At 43.2% G+C, this 25,427-nt stretch overlaps 2 protein-coding genes across 2 annotated transcripts in view; both read left to right on the top strand.

Moving 5' to 3' along the window:
• Positions 1-16,624, top strand: part of Virma (vir like m6A methyltransferase associated) — a 65,035-nt gene extending 48,411 nt beyond the window's left edge. The window contains exons 16-24 of the mRNA XM_026786612.1: positions 193-375; positions 2,162-2,294; positions 5,588-5,740; positions 6,208-6,368; positions 7,924-8,020; positions 10,500-10,666; positions 11,239-11,570; positions 14,069-14,212; positions 16,283-16,624. Coding sequence (XP_026642413.1) covers positions 193-375; positions 2,162-2,294; positions 5,588-5,740; positions 6,208-6,368; positions 7,924-8,020; positions 10,500-10,666; positions 11,239-11,570; positions 14,069-14,212; positions 16,283-16,437 — 1,525 coding nt within the window. The 3' untranslated portion in view covers positions 16,438-16,624. The remainder of the gene's footprint in view (positions 1-192; positions 376-2,161; positions 2,295-5,587; positions 5,741-6,207; positions 6,369-7,923; positions 8,021-10,499; positions 10,667-11,238; positions 11,571-14,068; positions 14,213-16,282) is intronic.
• An 8,533-nt stretch (positions 16,625-25,157) lies between these two features.
• The window catches only part of Rad54b (RAD54 homolog B), a 63,735-nt gene continuing 63,465 nt past the window's right edge, over positions 25,158-25,427 (top strand). Inside the window, exon 1 of the mRNA XM_005362397.2 lies at positions 25,158-25,227. The gene's annotated coding sequence lies outside the window, so the exon portion shown is untranslated. The remainder of the gene's footprint in view (positions 25,228-25,427) is intronic.

A 25,427-nucleotide genomic window follows, 5' to 3' on the forward strand; every position in this document is an offset into this window, starting at 1 on the left:
CTGGAACTAGCTCTGTAGACCAGGCTGGTCTTGAACTCACAGAGATCCGCCTGCCTCTGCCTCCCAAGTGCTGGGATTAAAGGTGTGCGCCACCACCGCCCGGCTTGATTCTACTTTCTAGTATGTATGAATGACAGTTATAAGTCTTTATAAGCCTGGCTTCTGTGGGTGCTTGTATTTCTTTTTGGCTAGGTACCTCTATGGAGTGCCTAGGTCATGTGACAGGCAGCTGTTTAACCCCATCAAGCACTGCTGCACTGTTTCCCAAAGTGATCTCTGTTTGCTTTCCATTCCCTCTGCATTAGAGCCCTTAGCCTCGCCGCGACTTCTTGGGGTCGTTCTGTTTGTTGACATGGAGCAGCCAGTGTTGCTCAGGTTGGCCTCAGCCTCCTGGGCGAGGGGTGAGGAGGAGAGACATGCACATCATGCCCTGGCTTTGCCAGATTATGTTGCTGTGCTTTTCCTAAAAGACATTCTAGTAGATATATTAGCTGTAGATTTTTTTGTTCTTGTTTTGGGTTGTTTGTTTGAGACAGGACTTTGTTCTGTAGCCCAGGGTGACCTGGACCATGTGATCCTCCTGCCTCAGCCCCTGGAATGCTAGGAGTATAGCCATGAACGAATGCTTAAAACAGACCCTAGTTTTTGATAGAGCATGCACAAGTATAACTCATTTGCTTAAGATTTTATGTAGCAATTGTGAAGGTCTAGTTTTGAGCCTATTATTTTTCCATTATTATCTTTTTCTTTAGGTGTGATTTTTGTTCCTGTTTATCTGTGTTTAAAAAGTTCTTCAGACTAGGAGGGGCTGATCTTCTCTTTATTGCTTTACCATGGTCAGTGGCGTCTCACAACCTGACCATTTGGTAGCTGGAGCCCTGCTTGTCAATGTGCTTATTTCCATATGGCTGGCAGGGTTGGAGCTTTAGAGACAACTGAGTATTGGAGTGGCTCGCCTTGAAATTCTGTTGGGAACGGTGTAAGTGCAGAGTATGATCAGGACTTTAGATATACATCAAGGGGGTTTGTCATGCAAGTTTGGCAAACTGGACTGTGAGCGGAGTCCAGTTTTCTGTGGGTACAGCATATAGGGCATTGCTGCGGCACAGGCATCATCTGCATTGCCCAGCACTTGCCACTGTGCCAGCAGCTGCAGTGGGAAATCTGAGCTGTGCAGCATGCAAAGCCGAAACAGTTAGCAGCTGGGTCTTAAGCAGAAGTTCTTTGAGCTCTGCGCTAGACCCTTGTTCCCTTGTTGTTTGTAACTCTTCAGTTAGGGTTCCCATGGTCTCTGAGATAATGCCAGCCCTCTGATGCGGGATCGCTCACATCATGTTTCCTTGTTGTTTGTAACTCTTCAGTTAGGTTCCCATGATCTCTGAGATAATGCCAGCCCTCTGATGCGGGATCGCTCACATCATGAGTAGAAGTTTAAACAGGGAGCTAGCAAGTGGGCTATGATAGCTTTGGAAAGTGTACTGTATCCATACCTGTAATCATAGCATCTGGGAAACTGAGGCAAGAGGATTACGAGTTTGAGGTTAGTCTGTCCTATATAGTGAGAGCTTGTAAAGGAAAACAATCAATAAATATTAAAATGAGCTCATTTTTTGTTGTTGTTACATATTGTTGTTGTTGTGAAGAGAGACATGTATGTCTTTATGTTTTTTAAATGGTGAAATAAATTGTATTCTGAACTTAGTTATTTCTCATACTACTCTTATATACTTAACATTTTGACATATTCTCTCTCTCTCTCTTTTTTTTTTTTTTGGCTTTGTCTTGTTTCCTTTCAAGACAGCCTCATCATGAAGCCCTACTTGGCCTAGAACAGTGGTTCTCAGCCTGTGGGTCGCGACCTCTTTGGTCATCGAATGACCTTTTTACAGGGCTCACATATCAGATATCCTGCATACCATACATTTACATTATAATTCATAATGGTAGCAAAATTATAGTTATGAAATGGCAACAAAATATTTTTCTGGTTGGAGGTTACCATGACATGAGGGTCACAACATTAGAGAGGTGGAGTATTACCAGCCTAGGGCTTTTCTCCTTCCTGTTCCTCTGAGATCTGGCCATCCAGGTGCACACCGTGTCTACCTGTCCTCTTCATTCTCCTTGGCTCTGACTGTCTGTGCTCTTGCCTTTATTTCAGCTCTCTAAGGAAGAACAGTAGTGCCCTGCACAGCTTGCTGAAGCGAGTGGTCAGCACGTTCAGTAAGGACACAGGGGAGCTCGCCTCCTCGTTTCTGGAGTTCATGAGACAGATCCTCAGCTCTGATGCCATGGTAAGAGTGCATTAGTTTTTCTGTTTGCTGTCTGTAAACACTGCACATACCACAGGCTAAAATAATTATTTCAAAATGTATTGGAATGCATAGTAATGCCTTTTCCATCGCTCTGTAAAGTGAGGGCTGTGCAAAAGGCAGAACGGTTGTTTGCTTGTATTTGTTCAAATATGATTCAGAGTCTTCTGTAGTGAGTATTCCAGAAGCCTCTGCCTCAGGGTTAAATAGTTTGGCAGTGTTTCCTGCTGTGGAAATTCATTATATATATTAATGTATTGTTAAAAACTCTTGAGTTCCTGCATGTTTTTGTTGCACCATAATCTAGCTTTGCATAAAAATACTGACGTGTGTGTGTGTGTGTGTGCGTGTGTAAAACACATCTTATTGGTTATTGCATACTTTCCAATATTAGTTTAAGAAATTCAGCACACACTTAGGGTTACTGTTTAGAAAAAATTTAAAGTATCTTTTATTGCATGGTTACAAAATAAAAGATTCCATGAGAAAAATATGAGTTCCCTAGCTAGTGTGTTTCCCTTACCATGTGATCTGTCTAAGGCTCTTCGGTGACCTTGTCTAGACATGATCCTTCAGTTTTGTTTGCAAAGTTCTTGCTGTTCTTGGTGGTTCGTGCTTCTGACCTTGGCACTCAGAGGCAGAGGAAGGAGAAATGGCATTAGTTCAAGGCTGTCCTGCTCTGTCTGCAGAGTGAGTTTCAGGCTAGCCAGGCTACGTTCATATCGTGAACAGTTGTTGAGTTTTGCCAGTGCTTCTTATGATTTTGTTGTAATGAACACAAGGGTTTTCTCCATATTATTTTGAATGGGTTGGCTTTTTTGATTGTTGAACCAGCATTGTTTTCCTAGGATTGTTCCAGTTTGATCCATTCAGTGTGTTCTATTTAATGAGGATTTTATGTTTGTATTCATAAAGGATCTTGGTTTGTAGCTGTCTTTTCTGGTGATGTTTTTGGGTTCGTTGAGTAAGGTTTCATTCTTAGGAATGGAAGTTTGTGAAGGATTACTAATTCTTTAATTATTTGATACACTTCACTAATAAAGCTATTTGGAGTCTGGGCTTTTCTTTTTGGGGAAACTATTTTGTGTAAAGTGGGAATGCTTCACAGATTAGTGTGTTGTTGGTGCTGGGGCCTTGCTTATCTTCTCTGTTCTTCCAGTTATAGAGAATGTTCTGCTGACATGAGCCCCTTTTTTCTTAAAAATGCTAATTCAATTAAGTACTAATTAATTTAAGTCTATTCAGATTTTTTTAAGCCTAGGCCTTTTCATACTTTTAAGAATGTATTTCTCCGTGTTATCTTCAGTATCTGATGGCATATAATTGTCGTTAGTATTTTCTTATAAACCCAAAATTTTCTGGTAAGCTGTCTGCCTTTTTGTTCCTTGTTTTATAATTGGAGTCTTCCTCTTGGTGTGGTACTTGACATTGAACCCTGGGGCCTCATGTGCAAGATGCTCTCTGCATCCCTTACTTGCTTTTCTTTTTTCTTCTAAGTCTGGTTAAATGTTTGTTAGTTTTGTTGATCTTGACAGTTGTGTTTTCTAAAGATTTAGGCTGAATTTGACCCTCCATTTTTTTTCTTGCTTTTTTTTTTTTTTTTTTTTTTTTTTTTGTGTCGGGTTTTTTCTATGTAGCCCTGGTTGTCCTGGAACTCACTCTTTAGACCAGGTTAGCCTTGAACTTAGATATCTGACTGCCTCTGCTTCCTGAACGTTGGGATTAAAAGGGTGTGCCCACTATTTTCTAAGACTACTTAGAAGCAGGTGGGTTGTATTTTATGAGTAGTATTTTGTTTATAAACTTTGTAGTGACTGAGTGTATGACACATGCTGGAGCCCTTGCCGAGCATGTGGGAGCCCTGGGTCTGACCCCACTGCGAATAAACCAGCAGGCAGACTACTGCTCGGGTTGGGCTCTTGAGGGCTGGTGTCCGGAATTCCCTGTTTATGAAGGGCGCCTTAGAGGGTGGTCTAGCTAGAGCCTTCACCTCCTCCAGTCACCCCGTCTCACTTGTCTGACCTTTCCCTGCTGATGCACGGAGTAGCCGGCTCTCCGTTTCCCACAGAGCAGTAGGGCTGTGGAGCCAGTGCTCTCCGGCACGGTAAGTCCCTTCCTCACTCTAGTGTTCTCTGGAAAGAGCTAGTGCTCCTCCGGGCTCATTTTCAGACCAGGTAGGCTTTGTTAAAAATACTTTCTCACTCGACAGCCCATTTTGGTGGCACATTACTTGTAAGCCCAGCAACTGGGAAATGGACCCAGGAAGACCAGTGCAGGGGCATCAGTGGCTACATAGTGAGTTTGAGGCCAAACTGTGCTACAGGAGACCTTGTCAAAAAAAAAAAAAGTAACAACAACGATCATTTAGCTTTTGATATTTGAACATTTATAGGACAAATGTTATTAACTCCAAACAAAATTTTGAATTTTTATACAAACTAAAAATACTGAATCTTCAGGATTGGAGAGATGGCTCAGTGTTAAGAGTGTATACTACTCTGCAGAGGACCTGGCTCCCAGCATGCACCTCAGGCAGCTCACAACTGCTTGGGACTCCAATTTCAAGGAATCTGATACCATCTTCTGGCCCTCATGGGTTCCTGCACGCACGTGGTATACATAAGCTTAGGAAAACTCACACGAAAAAGTACTAAATCCTGCATCAGGATTAGTGGGGACACATTTATTTTGGGACTTTACTTCTGGTAGAGCATAATTCATCTTGTGTCATTTAAAATAAAGGACGTTAGACAGACTAGCAGCTACTGCTTGGCATGTATATAGCGATCTAACGTTTATCTTTTTGTGTGTATAGTGATATGTATGATTTTAAAGTAGAAAATGCTTGTTTTTCTGTCCAATAGGTCTTATATATGATAGTTGCTGTTTTTATTGCCTGTATTGTCTTGAGAGATATAAGTCAATTTCCTTCAGTTGTCTGTTCTTGTAGGAGTCTTCCTAGCTCTTGAACATACATCAGTTAACTGTCTTATCAAGTGCCAGTATAAATATACGAATACTGATGGCTATAAAATAGTTTTTGAGAAAACTGTGTCAATAATTTAAATATGTTTACCTATTTATTTTACTAATCTTACTCAAAACATTTCCACTTTCAGTAAACTAAGTCCTTTTTAAAGCTAGCCATTTATTGAGCTGTAAAAGTTTTAACATGAAGGGTCACATAATAACAGATGGCTGAAATAGATGAATAAATTTAGAAGCATCTTTGTAGATTTCCCGTTGTCAATGTAACTTGTGTGTGACCTTTACAGGGCTGTTGTGGAGACGATAGTGGTCTCATGGAGGTGGAGGGCGCTCACCCACCCCGGACGATGAGCATTAATGCTGCAGAGCTCAAACAGCTGCTACAGAGCAAAGAAGAGGGTCCAGAGAGTTTGTTCCTTGAACTAGAGAAGCTTGTTTTGGTAAAAAGAAAACCAGAAAAAAATAGTAATAAATCAGCATTCCTTCTCAGTGTGACTAGTACAAGCTTTCCGTGGTGCCTTTTTCAATATTATAACCTTTAGCTGGGTGTTTATACCCTCTAGGTAGCTCCTTGGATTAATAATCTGGAATATACTTTTCCATCATGTTATGAGTCTCATGAGCAAACAAAGGAAGTGTTGTTTGGATTGTTTGTTTTTGAATGCAGGATTCCTCTGCTGCCATTGTTGAGGAATAAAATGACAAGTGTTTTGATGTTTGTTTTATTTTAATATGCTTAATGTTAAGTTGCTGACTTCTGGATGGTGTTCCAAATGTGCAGGGTCTCAGCGGAGCAGGGAACTGCCTGGCTAGCTCAGTCGGTAGAACATGGGACTCTCAGCGGAGCAGGGCTCAAGTGCTCTTGCTTTATTTGCTGGCATCTTCTCATTCTTCTGTCTGTGTCTAGGAGCATTCCAAAGATGATGACAATCTGGATTCTTTGCTGGACAATGTAGTTGGACTGAAGCAGATGCTGGAGTCGTCTGGTGACCCTTTGCCTCTCAGTGACCAGGATGTAGAGCCCGTACTGTCGGCTCCAGAATCTCTGCAGAATCTGTTCAACAACAGGTGAGTCAGTAGGGATTTGAGGTTTAGATGATTTAAATAATGGCTGCAGGAATCTTGGTTGGGCAGCAGACTTTCTGTAAAGAGTGAGGTAGCAAACATTCCAGTGTTTGTAGCCACCTACAGCCTCTTGCATATTTTATAGTTTTTGTTGTTTGTTTGCTTTTTAAAAAAGAAAAAATATGCATACTATGCCGGACATACAGACTGTGTAAAAACAGGCTGGCAGAACAAGGTTGACTGACCCCGAGCTCTGAGAATGTAGCACTTTCTTTTGTGGTTGTTCGTTTGGAAACAGGATCTCTTATAGCTTAGGCCTTCTGACCACTGGGATGAAAGCTGTGAACCACTGTACTCAGAGGAAGGTGTCCACCTCTTAACTTTGGGAGCACTGAAGCCTTATTGAGCATCCTATGTGACATAGTCTCTGTGTAGAAATTATAAGAATTAGCAGTTTCTATTAAAACTGGTACAGTGCTATCAGCCTGCACTTTTGGAAATTAAAGCCAGGCTATTTGGTTTACTGAAATCCCCAAGCCTATTACAGTGGGCCTTTTTATTTAGTTTTATTATTCTCCATACAGTACATCTTGACTGAAGCTTCCCCTCCCTCCATTCCTCCCAGTTCCCCTCCCGCAACCTCTCTGTCCCCCAGACTCATCCCTCCCATCTCCCCAAAAAAGAGTAGGCCTCTCAGGGATATCCCTGAACACAGCACAAGAAGATGAAATAAGACCAGGCACAAACCTCACATCAAGACTGGGCGAGGCAACCCAGTAGGAGGAAAGGGTCCCAAGAACAGCAAAGAGTCACCCCCACTCCCACTGTCAGGAGGCCCCCCACCCATACCAAGCTAGCAGCCATAGCGTACATGCAGAGGTCTTAGCACAGACACATGCAGCCTCCTCCGTGATTTCTGCTTCAGTCTCTGTGAGCCCCAATGAGCTCTGCTTAGTTGACTCCTTGGGCCATGTCCTCATGGTGCCCTTGGATTCATCTGGCTCCCACAATTACTCTTCCTCCTCTTCCGCAGGATTCCCTGACTTCACAGGGGTGGGACTGGATAGAGACCTCCAACCTGGGCTCTCTCTCTCTCTGTCTAATGTTTGACTGTATCTCTGCCTGCTCTTATCAGCTACTGCAGGAAGCCTCTCTGACAACTGGACTAGGCACCGATGTGCAAATCATTTCATTGCCCCCAACAACTGTAGGATTATTTTGAAGCTTTGTTTTTTTTTTTTTTTCGAGACAGGGTTTCTCTGTGGCTTTGGAGCCTGTCCTGGAACTAGCTCTGTAGACCAGGCTGGTCTCGAACTCACAGAGATCCGCCTGCCTCTGGCTCCCGAGTGCTAGGATTAAAGGCGTGCGCCACCTGAAGCTTTTGGTTTTTAAGGATACTTTATTCTTGAATAGGTTTTGGATGGATTAAGGGCGAATCTTATTAGTCATCTGGAGAGTAATCATTTTAGTTATGTCTTCTATAGATTTTACTTAGGTAAAGCTAAAATATTTTGTTTTGGGATTCTGCTTTTATTCACATCTCTTTTTTATATTCTAGGACTGCATTTGTGCTAGCTGATGTCATGGATGATCAGTTGAAGTCTATGTGGTTTACTCCATTTCAGGCTGAAGAAATCGATACTGATCTAGATTTGGTATGAAGGATTTGATTACTAAGTTTTGGAAGAAGATGTTCTGTTTGTTGCTTTGTGTGTTGTTAGCATTCCAGTAGTTTATATGATATACTCTTAATGTCCATTGGAGGCGTTATCTTTATGACAGTCACATTCTTACTGAAATCTAGAAATCATTACTTTTTTTCTGTTTGTTTTGCTTCAGTCTAGTAGTGATTTGTATTTTGAGACTGTGATGAGGTAAGGCATTCTGTTGTGCACACATCCTCTGAAGCACGTGGTCTCTATGCTGCTGGGCACAGAGTAACGTACCTGACACAGCACTGTTCGTTCTTCACTGGGTTCAGGGATGGAATGGTGCGTTCTCTTCCCTGGGAACTCGTACAGTGTATTATGGTATCAGAGTAACTGATGTTCGTAAGCATAGTGCTGAAGGTTCAGGATTGTAAAGACCGACTGTTTGATGCTTCTAAGAGGGGTATTTCTGTAGAATTTTATCCATAGCTTACTGAACTTATATATTGATTTTTTTCTTTTTTTTCTTTTAAAGCTGAGAGTTATTTTTTTTTAAAGATTTATTTATTATGTATACAGTGTTCTGACTCCATGTATTCCTACAGACCAGAAGAGAGCATTAGATCTCATTATAAATGGTTGTGAGCCACCATGTGGTTGCTGGGAATTGAACTCAGGAACTCTGGAAGAGCAATCAGTGCTCTTAACCTCTGAGCCATCTCTCCAGCCAGAAATCTACTTGGGTATTTCCTTGTCCAAAATATATTAGTGTTCATCATGAGTAATGGGCCTGAAAGAATGAAATAATTTTGATTTAAGATAACATTTAGTGTATTGATAGCTGCTTTTCCTTTAAGGAAAAAAATACACATAGCTAAAATTATATTAAAGAATTTATTTTTGTTCTGAATTTTTTAATGAATTCATTAGAACTGTGCTGTCCAGTAAACTCTGTTTAGGGGTAGAAATGTTCCTCACTTTTCTGGCTTTGCTATTGTAGCCAGTAGCTTTGTGTGACTGTTGGAAAATTAAAATTTAGGTAGTGTGACTGAAACACTGACTTTCTCAGTCTTAGGAAAGGCAGAGGCAGAGCATCTGTGAGCTCAAGGCCAGTCTCTCTACACAGTGAGCTCCAAGCACACAGGGCTACACATGTTAAGAAGCTGTCTCTTCACAAAAAGCACTGAATTTTACTGTGATTGAGTTCTAATTCTTATTTAGATACTCACATATGGGAGCTGGAGAGGATGCACAAGAGTTGAGAGTACTCGCTGCTCTTGTGGAGGGGTCCCTCTGGTTCTCACTATACAGCCCCTCACAGTTACCTGTAACTCAGTTCTGGGGTCTGTGGGCACGTGCAGGCGAAACACTCATAAACATAATGTAAATAAATAGCCTTTAAAAGAAAACCAAACCTCACATGTAGTTGAGGGCTGAGTTTCTATATTAGGCGATAGAATTTTAAAATATTTTAATAATATTTAATATTTTAATAATATTAAATATTTTAATATTTTTAAAAAATAATTTAAAATATTTGTGTGAGAAGTTGTTCTTTTTCACCTGAAACTCCAGCACTAAGGTGACAGAGTCTGGAGAATCGCTCAAACTTGAAGGCCACAGAGTCTTTCCAGGCCAGACTGAGCTGCAGAAAGAAAACAACACTAAACCTAGTGTCTGTGTGTGTCCGTGTGCGTGCGCGCGCGCGCATACATACTGTACCTGGCCTTCAGATCCACCTGCCTCTGCCTTCTGAGTGCTGAGATTGAAGGTGTACACCACCACTGCCAGCTAAACTGCTCCCCCTGCCCCGTTTTTTCAAGACAGCGTTTCTCTGTGTAACAGCCCTGGCTGTCTGTAACTAGCTCTGAACTCACAGAGATCCTCCCGCCTCTGCCTCCCAAGTGTTGGGATTGAAGGCGTGCGCCACCACCGCCCGGCTAAGCCTTCCATTTTTAACCTAAAGTGGAGCCACACTGTTTCCCAGTGATCACTGTGACCACAGTTTAGAGAAATTTTACATCTTGTAAGCAGATTTAATTCTTGTTTCTCTGACATTAAGCCTAGGTTTGAATATCATGAGATGCATCGGGCTTTTGGGAGTCTGCAGCATGTAACCCTTTCCTGACAGGTGTGGGTAGCGCATTAGGTGGCCCAGTGCGTTATTTCCGTAGTGACTGGAAATGTTCGTTAGGTATTCTAGTGTTAATTTATTTAGAGTAATCCTGAGTTCAAGCTCGAACACAGTCTTCTAGATTTACAGACCTGCAGCTTTGAGGAGGAATGCTGCAAAATAATTAGCTGAATTCCTAGGGCTTTCTTTTTTGTTAATACCAATGATGCTACTTTCTGAAAACATAGAGAAGTAGATTTATAACTAATTTACCATGAGAGTGAAATAGAATTGGTTGGTAATGGCAGTTTCTGTACTGGAAGCTACACAAGCTTAAATTTAATGTATTTAATTTTATGTTTTTGACTACAGGTGAAGGTTGACCTGATTGAGCTCTCTGAAAAGTGCTGTAGTGATTTCGATTTGCACTCGGAATTAGAGCGTTCATTCTTGTCAGAACCGTCATCTCCAGGAAGAACCAAGACTACTAAGGGATTTAAACTTGGGAAGCATAAACATGAGACGTTCATAACTTCAAGGTAATGTTTATTCCATAGAAGAGTTCAGAGTACTTGCTGCTCTTGTGGAGATAGACACATATCTCCTTTTTCCCTGAGATGGGGTTTCTCTGTGTAGCTCTGACCTGGGATTTACTCTGTAGCCCAGGCTAGCCTTAAATTCACAGAGATTCTCCTGCCTCTGTTTCCTGAGTGCTGGGATTAAAGGTGTAAACCACCTTAGTTGGCATAATTGTAATACAAGCTTTTAAAGTGAGTAATTTGTCAGGGTGACCGGTGCATATGTTCTCTTGTTGCTGCTGTTGCTGAGGTTTGAATCCAGGGCATTGGAATTCGTGATCACACTGAGCTATCGTGAGCCCTCATCGTGCTGTTTTTCCTTTGAGCAAGAAGCAGGCTGACTGGATTATTAAAAAAAAATAGTCTTACTAACAAACAAGCATACCTGATAGTTAGTTATTACAGAAAGTAATATTTCTGGAACAGTTCCTGTAAGTGGAAGCAGCAAACAATGAAATTCCACTTTTAGTATTGTAAAAATGGATCATAACATTTTCACTGGAAATCTGAAATTTCCCATGTTGTCTTAACAGTGGAAAATCTGAATACATCGAGCCTGCCAAGCGAGCTCATGTTGTGCCACCACCACGAGGCCGGGGCCGGGGCGGATTTGGGCAGGGCATCCGACCCCATGATATTTTTCGTCAGAGAAAGCAGAACACAAGTAGGCCACCGTCTATGCACGTGGATGACTTTGTTGCAGCTGAAAGTAAAGAAGTAGTCCCTCAGGATGGACTTCCCCAGCCGAAGCGGCCACTCAAAGTGTCACAGAAGATCTCTTCCCGCGGTGGATTTTCAGGCAATCGCGGGGGACGGGGCGCTTTTCACAGTCAGAACAGGTTCTTCACACCGCCTGCCTCGAAAGGTAACTAACATGTGGCCCAGATAGGAGCGGTTCAGAGGACACTCCTCCTCTGTCAGTGTGCAGAGTACTATTGCATGGGGTATAAAATAAAACCACAAGTAGCTCTCTTGTTTACTTCCCTGTGATATATTGTACTTTTAGTTTTAGTTTTTGTTTTTGTTCTTTTTTCCTTTTCTTTGTTTCTTCCTTTCTTTTTTTTTACCCCCTTGAGACAGTAGCCCTGGTTGTCCTGGAACTTGCTCTATCTACCAAGTTGACCTTGAACTCACAGAGGCCTGCTAGCTTCTGCCTCCTGAGTGCTGGGATTAAAGGTGTGCACCATCTACACCTGACTTTTTTTCCCCTTTTCTTTTTACTAGATTCCTTTTTACATTGGATTTTTTTTTGAGACAGTGTCTCACAGTGTACCCTTGAAAACAATTTTAATATATTTTATTTCACGGTATTTTGCTTACTTACACGTGTTTCTGTACATCACACATGTGCCTGTTGCCCAACAAGACCAGAAGAGGGTATTGGATCCTCTCCAACTGGAGTTACACGGTTGCTAACCACCATGCGGGTGCTAGGAATTGAACCCTGTCCTCTAGAAGAGCAGCCAGTGCGTTTAACCCTGAGCTATCTATCTAGCCCTTATATGAATATTTCATATATCCTTCCTGAGTAATACACATGTATCATTTTTACAGTTATCCCTCTTAACATTTTTTTAAGATTTTTCTGTATAGTTCATTTCTTACTTTTCTTACCTAGGTTCTTGTCTTTTCTGTGTTCCCTGCTGTGTGCTATGTGTGTGGACGTGTGTGGAGGAAGGTAAGGGTATGTAGATGCTAGGCGTTGATATGGGTTGTCTTCCTCCAGTGAGCTCCATCTTATATCCTGACACCGAATCTTTCACTTGACTCCAGGGCTTGCTGGGTCAGCTGGACCAGCTAGCCAGCATCACTGCTTCTCTAGTGCTGGCATTACAAGTGGCCTCCTATGCTTGCCCAGTATTATGTGTGTGTCAGTTACTCATGCCTTTGTAGCCAGCTCTTTTCCCCTCTGAGCCGTCTCCCTGGCTCTCTACATTCTTCTTCTGAGACAGGTGTTATGTAGTTCAGGCTAGCCTGGAACTCATAGTCCTGCTGCCTTCCTCTTCCCATGCATATACCGTGCATGTGTATATGCATCCAGACTAGGCGGGCATTGGATCCCTCGGAACTAGAGTTACAGGTATTTATGAGCTGCCCAACATGGGTCTGGTATTTGAAGTCTGGTCCTCATGATTGAACCTGAAGTGCTTTCACCTGCTGAGCCATCTCTCCAGCCCTTTATTTTCTTTTAATGTTGTATTTGGTTTACTTTAAATTGTCTTGAGTTTAGAAACTGATTATACTTAGAGCTGTTACTCCTTTTTTGTTACTGTTTTGTTTTTATATAAAGTGTTGCTATTTAGCAAGATTCATCCCAAACTTGTGATCCTCTTGCTTCAGCAAGTATTGGAAACATAAGCATATGCTACTCCACTGGCTTCAGAGACCTGTCTCTGCTCTCCTTCTCCGTCTCTTCCTCCCCCCCCTTCTGCTCCCTTTCTCTCTTGCTCTCTTATTCTCCCTTCTCTTCACTTCACTCTCTTCTCTCTTTCTCACTTTGAGGCAGGGTCTCATGTATCCTCCATGTGTGGAGGCTGGCTTCACATTCACTGTGTAGTCAAGGACGTGTCTTCTTTACCTCATGAGTGTTGGGATGACAGGCATGTGCCACCACAAGCCAGCCAGATTCTTTACTGGTGAACTATGGCGTGTTTTCACATCTGCTAAGTTAGGAGGGTATGAATGAGAGAAAATGTTGGCATTAGTAGCAAACATATGACATCAGGAACTGTTTTCAGAACTTCACCTAGCACCCTGTATCAACCCATGGTGTATTTCTGTGGGCACCCATTTTACAGAAGAGAATATAAGTGGCAGAACTATTATTTGACAGTCTGGACTGTGCTTACCTGCTCTTCACCACTGTGACATGCTCTTCAGTGTAGAGACTTTCAGCTTCTGTTTCATAGCATTTGAAGATTAAGAAAAGCCTGTGAGCTGGGCAGTAGTGGCGCAAGCCTTTAATCCCAGCACTTGGGATGCCATAGGGGTAGGCAGAGCTCTGAGTTCGAGGCTAGCCTGGTCTACAAAGTGAGTTCCAGGATAGTCAGAACTGTTACAGAGAAACCCTGTCTAGAAACCACCCCCCCCCCAAAAAAAAAGGGAGAGAGAGAGAGAGAGAGAGAGAGAGAGAGAGAGAGAGAGAAAGAGAGAGAGAGAAGAAGGAAGGAAAAACCTGTGAGATTTTCATTAATTCAGTTGGATGGTAGTGTGTGATGCTGAGCAACCTGTACCCTCTACACTCGGGAGATGGAAGGCAGGAAGACTGCAGGTTTGAGGCTGGTTTGGGCTGTGACATGGCAAGACCCTTTCTCAAAAATCCCCAAGCAAGGGAAATAATCCTTTTGATTACATTGTGTTTAGGGAACTACAGTCGTCGGGAAGGAACCAGAGGCTCTAGTTGGAGTGCTCAGAATACTCCTCGAGGAAATTATAATGAAAGTCGCGGCGGCCAGAGCAATTTTAACAGGGGTCCTCTTCCACCATTACGACCACTTAGTTCTGCAGGTACATGTTCTTCCCGACTTGTTCTTGCTGAGGTCTCGCTTTCAGCTTACAGAGGTCATTCACTTTTGTATTGGGAGAGACTATTTTAGTATGTTGACTTATTTTAGAGTTAGATTTATATCTGGGAATGAAACTTAACCATTAGTATAAGTAATGAATGTCTCATGATGATAAACTATATTTAAAAAACAAACCAGTTGTTATGGTGCTTTTTAACTGCAAAGTATTAATAGCAAAGATAGCATCATATGGTAGGTACTATATTGATAGCAAAGGCAGCATCGTATGGTAGATACTGTATTGATAGCAAAGTAGCATCGTACATACAATAGGTGCTGTTGAGTGTGCAGTTTTATAAGCATAGAACCTTTTCTACATTACTACCTCAAGTTTAGGATTCTTGTCAGAAGTAGCTTTTGTTTTAAAACAACATTCTAAAAGTGAGTCATTTTTAAAAAGATTATGTATAGGTGTATTTGTGGTATTGTATAAGGGTGGGGGTATTGTATAGGGGGGTGTGAGTATGTAGATATGGGTATAAGTGTGTGTGTTGGGGGAGGCCTCTTGTTCATTTCCAGCCCCTTAGACCAAAAATAATCACAGAGAAGCTGTATTATTTAAATCACTGCTTGGTCAATCACTTAAGTGTATTGCTAGCTAGCTCTTATATCTTTGGTTAACCCATTTCTATTAATCCGTGTATCACCATGTGGCTGTGGCTTACTGGCAAGGTCCCAGCGCGTCTGTCCCTGATGGCTTCTTGTGACTCCACCTTCTTTCTTTCAGCTTTCGGTTTAGTTTTCCCTGCCTAGCTCTACTCTGCCCTATCACAGGCCAAAGCAGCTTCTTTATTCATTTACCATTAAAGCAACACATGTACAGAAGGACCTACTACATCATCTTCCTCTTTCTGTCTAAATAAAATGGAAGGTTTTAACTTTAACATAGTAAAACTATATCTAACAAAACAAGAATTACACTATTCTTCAAATCCATCAAAGACTCCAGGATATAATATTACCTAAGTATCAGGAAGTGCATTATAAGCAACTTCCAAAACTAGAATTGACAGAGACATCTCGTTACCTGGACAGTCACCCAAAGGTCTTTTGTAATGTGAGCACCTATCTTCAGTCTACTGGCCCATAGTATCTGGCAGACCTTTCCATGAAGCAGGAAATTTCAAAGACAGTTCTGCCTATATTGGCAGTTTGTCAGTCACTTTCTTCTGTGTCCTGCAGAATGTCTGGCAGACTCTTTCATGAAGCAGGAACCCTGAAGGACTGTCTCACCTTTAGGCAAGTTCAGCAGTCATTTTTCTGTGAGTCCTGCATGTCCAGTTCATACAGCATAGCATCAAGCAGTCCAGGCAAGAGCAGTTTCTTGCCCAAATGGCTAACAAACTCCATAAGGAGCCTCTTCAATACCCATCATGCTCTTGAAGTAGACTGGTGCTGCCAGGAGCAGATGTGTCTCATTGTCATAAAAAGTCCTAACTTCTTAAAACATTTTAAATGCCATATTCTGAAGGTCTCTGAAAGATTTGAAGAATACCTATCTAACTGAAATATATCTCTACATATCTAGAAAACCTAACTAACATGAGTATAAGCTTGACTATTATAGATGACTCTCTATTTACCTATATTTCTTAATTATACATTACATTTTTAAAATGAGCTACATAAACACAGTACATTAATCAAGAGCAGAAATATATATATATATATAACAAAATTGACCTTAAATTTGTATCAATAAACCAAGATTCATACCAATGCAAATCTCTCTAGCATGTGTGTGCACACGCGTGTGTGGGTTGGGGTAGGTGGGTTCCTGAAAAGGGCAGAAGGCACTGGATTCCCTGGATCTTGAGTTACCTGACAGATGCTGAGAAGGCGTGGAGCACAGTCCTGAAAGAGTAGCAAATGTTCTTAGCCACTGAACTATCTCTCCAGCTCTGAAATAAATTCTATTGGGATATAATCAGCTTACCTATTTAAAAGTCTAAGTGCTTACACCACAGGAAAGGAAAGATGTTGAACTAAACGTGGTCTTTTTCCTCTCTAGGTTACCGCCCGAGTCCTCGGGATAGAGCTTCCAGAGGCCGCGGAGGGCTCGGACCTTCCTGGGCTAGTACCAACAGCGGCAGTGGAGGCTCCAGAGGGAAGTTTGTCAGTGGAGGCAGTGGGAGAGGTCGTCATGTACGGTCTTTTACTCGATAGACTTGGGAACACTCCAAGGAAATGGACATTTCATGAGGACAAAAAAAAAAAAAAAAAAAAAGACACTGAAGGACCAATTTAGACTTAGCAGCTGTACCTGAAGACATCTGAGAGAATATTTTTATCTGAAGAAAGCAGATTTTGTTTGATACTTAACGAGATTTCAATAAAAATCCAAACTTTGTATGTATGTTTGTATATATTTTTCCCATTTTATATGGTATTTATTTAGAAATTTCTAGATAGAAAGAGAAGAAATGACTTGTTTTGTATTTTTCTTGCTTATACTACATAAATTCCCAAACTTCCTTAGCCTGTGACACCTTCTAGTGTGTCAGTAGTGATTTCACAGTGTCCCCAGTCAAAAGCAGATGTGATACCTGTGTTTGTTAAACAGTTAGGTCCAAGCAGATGAAGCCTTTCCGCCATCAGCACAGGTCCGTGGACACTGCTCAGTGCCTCGGTCTGGAGACAGCAGCCTTTTCCCAGGTGTCTCCAGCCGTGCTGTGCATGAACCGCTGACCGTTTGCTACAGGTGTGTGCTGCTATCACCCGTGCTCAAAATGTGAACTACCTCAGGTTAGTAGTCTGTGTGGCGTCCGGCAGATGCTGCGGTTTCCGGAAAGTTCAGACATTGTGTGGCACCCATGCTCTTTCCCTGAGGTGCCCCCCACAGTTTAGAAGTCATAGCTGTTGCAGCAGAAGAAAAGCACTTCTGTATGTTAGATGTACAAACGTTGCTTCAGCTTTGGGCCTACTGTTGCTATTCTATTATATAGTTATTTAAAGCCTAAAATTCGGCGTATTCTAATATGGTTATTTTGGGAATCAGAAGCATCTACTTTATATTCAGAAATAAAACTTATAACTTTGACAAAGGAGCCATATTTCCCCCAAGGTATGTATGTCTTAATTCATTGAGCCTATACAAATGGCATAAAATACAGAGTTCTCTTAAACAAAAATAAGTGTATGAGTCTCATTGCATCTTAACATTCTGTGTTTGGGGGATTAATTGTGAGTGAATTTAATATTTGTTTATTAGGAAAAAGAGCCTTGAAAAGCTCAGCTTTAGAGGTGAGGGTTTAACTTAGTAGTAGAAATGCTTGTTTGACATGTGTGATTAATCACTAGCAGCGTGTGTGTATGTGCGTGTGTGCGCGTGCTTGCGTATCCACATTTGTGCACATGCATGAAAAGTTCCAGTGTAAAGCTTCTGATGCTGAAGTGCAAGGTGATGAAAATCTTGAATAATAGCCTGGAGCAACCCAAGCTATCAGTCTGCTCAGGCTGCTCTAATAAAGTACACTAGACTGGGTGGCTTAATAATAGAAACCTCACAGTTCTTGGGAGTCCAAGGTCAGGCCTTTGGTGTAACTGGGTTCTGGTGACTTTTCCACAGCGTGTAGGTGAGGCTCTCTTCCATGAATCATAGACAGAGGGTGTTAGCAATTAGCCAGGCAAGCTGGGCGGTGGTGGCGCACGCCTTTAATCCCAGCAAGTGGGAGGCTGAGGCAGGCGGATCTCTGTGAGTTCGAGGCCAGCCTGGTCTACAGAGCTAGTGCCAGGACAGCCAGGGCCACACAGAGACACACAGGCAAAAAGTGTTGCTGGTAGTAATGAGTGTGTTTCAGGCAGTAGAAGTTTAGTCAGCTTAGTTTTACTGCTTTTTACAACAGCTTGGGAAAACCTACAGAAGATCAAGAGCTAGAACACACCTGGGCATGGCCCGTAGTCCATGTGCCTTAGTTCAGCCCTTAATAGTAAAGCAAGGTATTGTCTTTTTTGTTTTATGTAGTTATTATTATTGTGTGTCTGTGATATGGGGGAGAGGAAGCATGTCTGCCATGCATGTGTGTGTAGGTTGGAGGACAACTTGATAGCGCTCGCACTCTCCCTCCCTGATGTGGGTTCTGGGGATCAGGCTTCCGTGTGGCCACTGAGCCGTCTCACCAGTCCTATAGCAGGGTTATCTTCTGCCCTCAGGAAAAGTACAAGACAGTAAAGACAATGATCGTGTAAATAGCGTCCTTACAAAGAACAATAATGGGGGCTGGAGAGATGGCTCAGAGGTTAAGAGCACTGGCTGCTCTTTCAGAGGTCCTGAGTTCAATTCCCAGCACCCACATGGTGGCTCACAACCATCTGTAATGAGATATGGCGCCCTCTTCTGGCCTGCAGACAGAACGCTGTATACATAATAAATAAATACAATTTAAAAAGTAAAAAGCTTTAAAAAGAAAAAGAACAATATGAAGTTCTAAGTGTATAAGTATGAAATGACCTGGAACTCTTAAATAACCCAACCAGTATGTTCCAATCTAATTGTATTGTGGGTGCTCTACAGTAGCTGCTTCCAAATATCTAAACAGATAAAGCGGGAGGGATTCTTAATGCCACTTTTATAATGTTAGACTAAGTAACAACTTTCTTGGGAACTATTTTAAATGAAGGCTAAGGTGAAAAATCTACCAATTTTTAGTTTTATAAATTTAGAAGTAGGTGTGGTGGTATACATTTTTAATCTCAGCACTCAGGAGGCAGAGACAGGCAGATCTCTGTGAGTTCCAGGCTAACTAGAGATACAGTGAGATCCTGTCTCAAACAAAAACAAAAATCTTAAAGAATAACTAAATTACATGGTAGGCGTGACGACAAATAGGTAATTCAATCCTGCATTAAAAAGGCAGAGGCAGATCAGTGTGTTTGAGGCCAGCCTGGTCTATACAGTTAGTTTCAGGCCAGTCAGGATGACTTAGTGGGACCCTGCATCAAATAAAAAAAAAAAACTCTTTAAAATGAAATAACGAGCAAGATGTTAAAGGGGAAATAGCCCTCTAATTTAGAGAATTGACACAGACTGGAGTATAACAGAGGCTGAGACGTATCGGTTGAATGGAGGACCAGTGGGGATCCAGGGAATAGCTGACATTGGCTTCAGCACCAGGGCGAAGCGGGTGCTAGTGTCCCTGTAGGGCGCTCCCGATTAAACAGCTCTTGAGCTTCCATTGATCGTGGGAGGACTGAAGCAATTTATGATCTGTTTCTTAGAATTAAAATGTTTTCCCAGTGGTATGGTCCACTTCTTTAATCCCAGCACTTGGGAGGTTAAGGCAGGCCGATCTCTGTGAGTTCAAGGCTAGCCTGGTCTACAGAGTGAGTTTCAGGTCAGCCCGCTCTAGAGAGTGAGTTCCAGGTCATCCAGGGCTACACAGAGAAACCCTGTCTGAAAAAAGAACAAAACAAAGCATATATATATATACACACACACACACGAAAAAAGTTTTTTATGGTAAATAAGATTTGTGGTTGTAACCATTAGAGATTTAATAAGAAAATATGTGTATGTGTGGGTATTGTGCACTCAAATGCAGGCGTCCAAGAAGGTCAAAGGTCAGGGATCCTTCTGGAGTTGGAGATACAGGCAGTTGTGATGTACTGTGTTGGTCCTGGGACCTAAACTCATGTCCTCTAGAATTTAGAGCAGCAAGCACTCTCAACCATGGAGCCAGTCAGTCCTTTTGCCCTTTCCTTACTGGGGGGAAAAAAAACCAAAATGACATTAAACTACATTTCTTTCTTATGTGTTCATGTAATGTGTGTGTGTGTGTGTACATCAGAGAACTGTGTGTTTGGGAGCCAGTTCTCTCTACCATGTGGGTCTCAGGGATTGAACTCAGTTGTCTGGGTTGATGGCAGGCACCTTTACATCCTGAGCTGTCTCTCTAGCCCCCATCCTAATTTTTTGACACAGAATCTCTTACTGAAGTTGGAGCTCACTGATTTGGCAAGACTGGCTGGCTGGTGAGCTCCAGGGATCTTAGTGTCTCCACTCCCCAGCACTGGGATTCCACGTGTGTCCCTGTGCCTGCCTGGCTTTATGTGGGTGTGGTAGGGATCCAAACTCAGCCTCTCATGCGAATGTGGCTAGCGCTACCAACCGAGCCATCTTCCAAGTCCGAAATGTAAGTTTGATAACTTGATTATTGTTAGTGTGTCATACATTTTTTGGGGTTTTAAAATTAAGTTTTTGCATAGTTTTCATTTTAAAGCAAAATAAAAGTGAAATATGTGGGCATTTTGTTTTGCATCGCTCTCCACCCCCACCCCAGGCTGGCTCGCCTCTCACTTGGAATCCTTCTGCCTTCCAAGTGCTGGGATTACAAACACCACGCACATGTGAGCACAAACACACACATACCCAAGAACAACAGCAAAACCAAATCAAAATGAAAACCTAATTTTAAAAAATTGTTCTCAAGGTCTTGAGAAAGATCTTGAAAAAGAGCCAGAGTTGGGGAACGGGGTTTGCTCTGTGGTGGCTCTTGCTCAGAAAGGCTTCACGAGTACTGTGGATTGCTTTGAAGTGAAGCAACCTGATCCCCCTCTTAAGCAGCTGCTTGAAGTTGCTTTCTCTGGGGCTGGTGCGGTTAGATGGCTGAAGATTCCAGAATGATACGGTTGCTATTTCGGTTGCTATTTCCTGGCTAACTATGGCATCTGAATAACTCCAGAAGCACGTGAAACTATCAAAAGCTATTAGTAACTTTTTTTTTCCCCGAAACTGATTTTGGTGGAAATCTAAGAAAATTAGTAATCAAGGAGCGCTATGTGCTAGTCCTGGTGTTGTGATTCATTAACTTACTTTGTGATGTAAACACAATTATCTGAAGCTTTTAAAGAAACACACATCCTGGCATATAAGACGCTCATGATGTGTGAGAGGAAGTGTGACTCAGAAGGCACACGCCACAGGTGTTTATTGTAACAAACCTAGCAGCTCAGGATTGAATGTGGTAGCTAGGGGACAGCTGGGGCGGTACAGAGACCACGAGGAGAGGAGATGGCCGACTCCCCAGCCAGCAGAAATGTCGACCTAGGATCGTGGTGTTAATAGGAATTAGCTCTGGTTTTCTATAGTACAGTCGTCAGTGGAAATGTATGCTGTGTTTTGAATGACTAGAGCCAGGCATAGTGGCTGAGGCTGGAGGATTACAAGCTCCAGGCTTGCCTGGGCAACGTAGTACAACTCTGTTGAAAATAGGTGTTAAATCAGTTTTGTTGCTCCCTTAAGAAGCTGTTCAGCATAGGGGGCAGCCACAGCCACAGCCTGAAGGATCAGATGCCCCATGTCTCACCCCCAGAGCTCTTCCTAGTGGTTTGTGCAGAGGGTCTACAGCCTCCAGTTTATATTCTTACCCAGCGTCTCGCTCCTCCACTGTCGACATAGGCGGTCCCAAACTAAGTCAGGTGGTGTAAGACACTCCCCCGCTCCCTAATTATAAGAACCCGATATCCTCCTTTGTTTGGGAGATTTTCTCTTTCTTCTTGGGACGTCCCTCATTATGCCATCCTGTCCATGATGGTTCTCTCTTAACTGTTCTTCTTAAGGAAGCTCTCCAGGTTCTAAGTGAGAGCTCTTTTCCTTCTGCGGCCCTGTTTTGTTTCTGGCACCCTGTGCCGCAACCCTTGTCATGCTCCTCCACAAGAGGTCCTCATGGTGAGGCCCTTCCTCTATTAGCGTCTTTCCTGGAGGGTAATGAAGTGTCAGGTTCTTCCACAAACCAGCCAGCCTGCTGTTCCGCCTTTCGCTTGGCAGTCCTGGGCCACATTTTCTAAAAAAAATAAAAATAGGAAAGTGTGAAGTAGAAAGGGGTTGAGAACTTACTAAGTGGTTGTGTTGTATTTGAAACTGTAGACAATCACAACGTTAAAATTATGTACAACGCCGGGTGGTGGTGATGCAGGCCTTTAATACCAGAATACTCGGATGGCAGAGGCTGACAGATCTCTGTGAGTTTGAGGCCAGCATGATCTACAGGGTGAGTTCTAGGACAGCCAAGACTACACAGTGAAACTCTCCAAAAAAATAAAAAGAAAGAAAGAAAAAAGCCTATATCTAATTTTTGCACCTGTAGCCTTTCAGATGAAGTGGACCCTAATAAGATGAAGAAGAAACTGTTTTTAGAAGCTCTCGTTTCCACTCAGGAATCTTAAGGAAGTTTTAGCATGAGCTGTGTAATAGGGTGGCTGCAGAGAGGGTTGTGCGCACAACATCCAGGGGTTTGGGATGTTTCCGCCCTGACAGTCAAGAACAGCCATCACAGGCACGGTCCCTGAGGAGTGCTGGAGTTCAGGCATGTTTGCACTGTAGGGAAGTTTATGGTTTTGGTGAGATTCCCCCAAAGTTTCAGGTTTATAGCCGGGAAGGAGTAAGACCTTGCTCCCAGGTCATTTACACTTTAGCTGAAGCACACACACAGAAACCAACATAAGTGCACATAAACAAACAAAAACAAAAAAAAATTTCATGTGTTTTAACACAGAATAGAGCTAGCTTGTCCTAAAAGCTACAGGGAAACCCTGTCTCGAAAAACTAAATAAAATAAAGCTAGCTTGAACACCAGTGTGTCTCTGTCTTTAATTAAGCACAGCAATGATTTTTTTGTGGCATTTAGAGGAGGCATCGGATAAACATCGACTGAGAACCCGGGGCACTTGGTGTTCTGAAGCAGCATCATGGCATGGTAAGTCATGGTAAGTCTGCTGGATGGAGAGGGCTGACTCCGGAGGTCTGAAAAGCTTGTGCTTGTCACTCCATCAGGATATTACAGTGTGTTGAACAGCAGTGGAAGAGGGCAACTTTTTTTTTTTTTTCAGTGAAGGGGAGTGAACCAGGGGCCTTACACGTTCTAGTGTGAGTCTGTCACTGAGAATTTTTAGCAACACGGTAAGATCAATTTTATATCATGTAAAAGACTCCATTGTTTCCTTAAATCTTCACTTAATCCCCCAAAGATCAGACATCCAAAAAAAATTCAATATGGAGAAATCCAAAATGCAGAGACCAGAGAAACATGCTGAAGATTCAAGAGAACAAGGCAGACAGGCGGGTCCCTGCTGCACCTGAACCAACAAGAAACGGGAATCGTTTTGCATGTCCAATCTGCAAGACCCTTTGGTGACATGAGCGCGCCCTTTGCCTAGTACGCCCCACCTGCCATGCTACTTTGCTGTCTTGGGGCCACCTTTGGTGTTCTCCAGCTTTCTCCCTCTATGTAGCCACTGCTTATCACTCTTAAAGCTCATCCACACTCCCAGGTTTTGAGCACCTGTCTGTGTGGCCGTCCCCTGCCCCCTCTGCCAGCCCCGTCCCCTGCCCCCTCCGCCAGCCCCGGTCCCTGCCAGAGTAGCCTTGTAGAGTCGTTTCTAAGTGTGATCCGGACCAGCAGTGTCAGCGTTTCTGGGAACTCATTAGCAGTGGTTCAGAGTTACAGAATTTAAACCTGTGTTTGAGCAGTTCCTCAGAGATTCCGTCGCTGGTCTTGATGTGTGAATACAACTGTCACTCTCCTTCCTCTGTGGTGTGCTGTCTGTATAGCAGGCTAAGCTATCACAAAACACTATTTATACCAGGGAGCAAAGCAGAAAGCCTGCTCTAAACATCCCTCACATTGAGAGGAATTCGGAGACGGTCAAGAAGCAAGCGTGCTAGGGAGAAGGGTGGGAACTGCAGCAGAGTCGGGGTGAAGTAAGAGGTGAGTAGGGACTGGCTCCGTACAGATGATGTTAAAGACAAGCTGCAGCACTGCCCGGCCATCGCCCTTCTTTTGTGTTCCTCCGAAGAAGAGGGGTGGTGTGGCTTAGGAACGCATCTTACTGTAGCAGGCCTCATACTCTAACTTTACAACCCTGGCTCCTGGAGTTGCCAGAAACCAGATTCAATTTATGAAGTGTCTCCTTAGACTTGGAAAGGTCTCCAGGACTAAAACCTTTAAAGCACACCTTTCCTTTTAATTAGATGCTGTCAAGCTACTCCTTAAGTGAACACACCTGTTTATATTTCTGCCAGCACCGCGTGTTCCCATTAGTTCACAAACTTCATTAAACACTTTATTTTTTAAAGCTTTTTAATTTTTGTTAAACTGTTTGATAAAATTCAGCGAACGACCTTTAACCACTTTCTCTTTTTAGGCGTATCTAATTTAAGATTTCTTTCTTTCTTTTTTTTTTTCTTTTTTCGAGACAGGGTTTTTCTGTGTCACAGCTCTGTCTGTCCTGGAACTAGCTCTTGTAGACCAGGCTGGCCTCGAACTCAGAGATCCGCCTACTTCTGCCTCCCAAGTGCCAGGATAAAGGCGTGGGCTACCACTGCCTGGCTAATTCTAATTCTAGATTTCTTAGAGCTGACAGACTGTATCACTGTAGCATTTGTAAATTCACTTGGAAAATCCTCTGAATGATATCGCGTCCTTGCTTACAATACTTTTGGGCTTTTTCAAGTCCAAAGAAGCCCTTAGCCCCTTTACGAGAGTCCGGTAATCCTGCATTTATTTTCACACTTCTCGAACTTAAAAGGGTTTGTAAACATCTTAGGTGCTGCATCTAATCAATGTCATTTGAATGAGTAACAGGATTCCGTGTACTTTAGCGGTGCACACATTTCTATAATCCAAATCATAAATTGCTGATTTCTGTCCACATAAATTGTACTGTTTTTCGCCTCAGTTAGAATCTGAAGACTGGGAACTGGAGCCAAACTAGTATGTTTTAGACCTAGCGGCCAACGGGAATCAAACCGGCACCCAGTGAAAGGAAAAGTGAAGACGCCTGAGCAGCGCTGCGCCGGAAACGGCGTCCAATCAGAGTCAGGGGGCGGGTCGCCGCTGCGCGGCGGTGCGCATGCTCGGCGCCCGGCCGGCGATTGGCTGTGTGAAGGCGGGAGACTTGAGCCTGTCGGCGGAGGGCGTCGTGACCAGCGGGGCGCTTGCGGTTTCCGTCGCTGTGGCGGTAGGTGTCTGCCGCGGGGGCCCGGGGAGGGCGCGCGGGGCCTGGTGCAGGATGGCGCCGGTCCCGGGGGGAAGGCGGGAGCCTCCGCGCTGGCTGGCCTGGTGCGGAGGGCGGGCCCCGAGGGGTGGCCGGTCGGTGAGCCGTCCCCGGAGGCCGATCACCCGTGCCCCTGTCCCCTGCGCGGTCCCCGGAGGCCGGTC

This window comes from Microtus ochrogaster, linkage group LG5 (genome assembly GCF_000317375.1).
Source record: "Microtus ochrogaster isolate Prairie Vole_2 linkage group LG5, MicOch1.0, whole genome shotgun sequence".
In the NCBI taxonomy this organism is placed as follows: Eukaryota; Metazoa; Chordata; class Mammalia; order Rodentia; family Cricetidae; genus Microtus; species Microtus ochrogaster.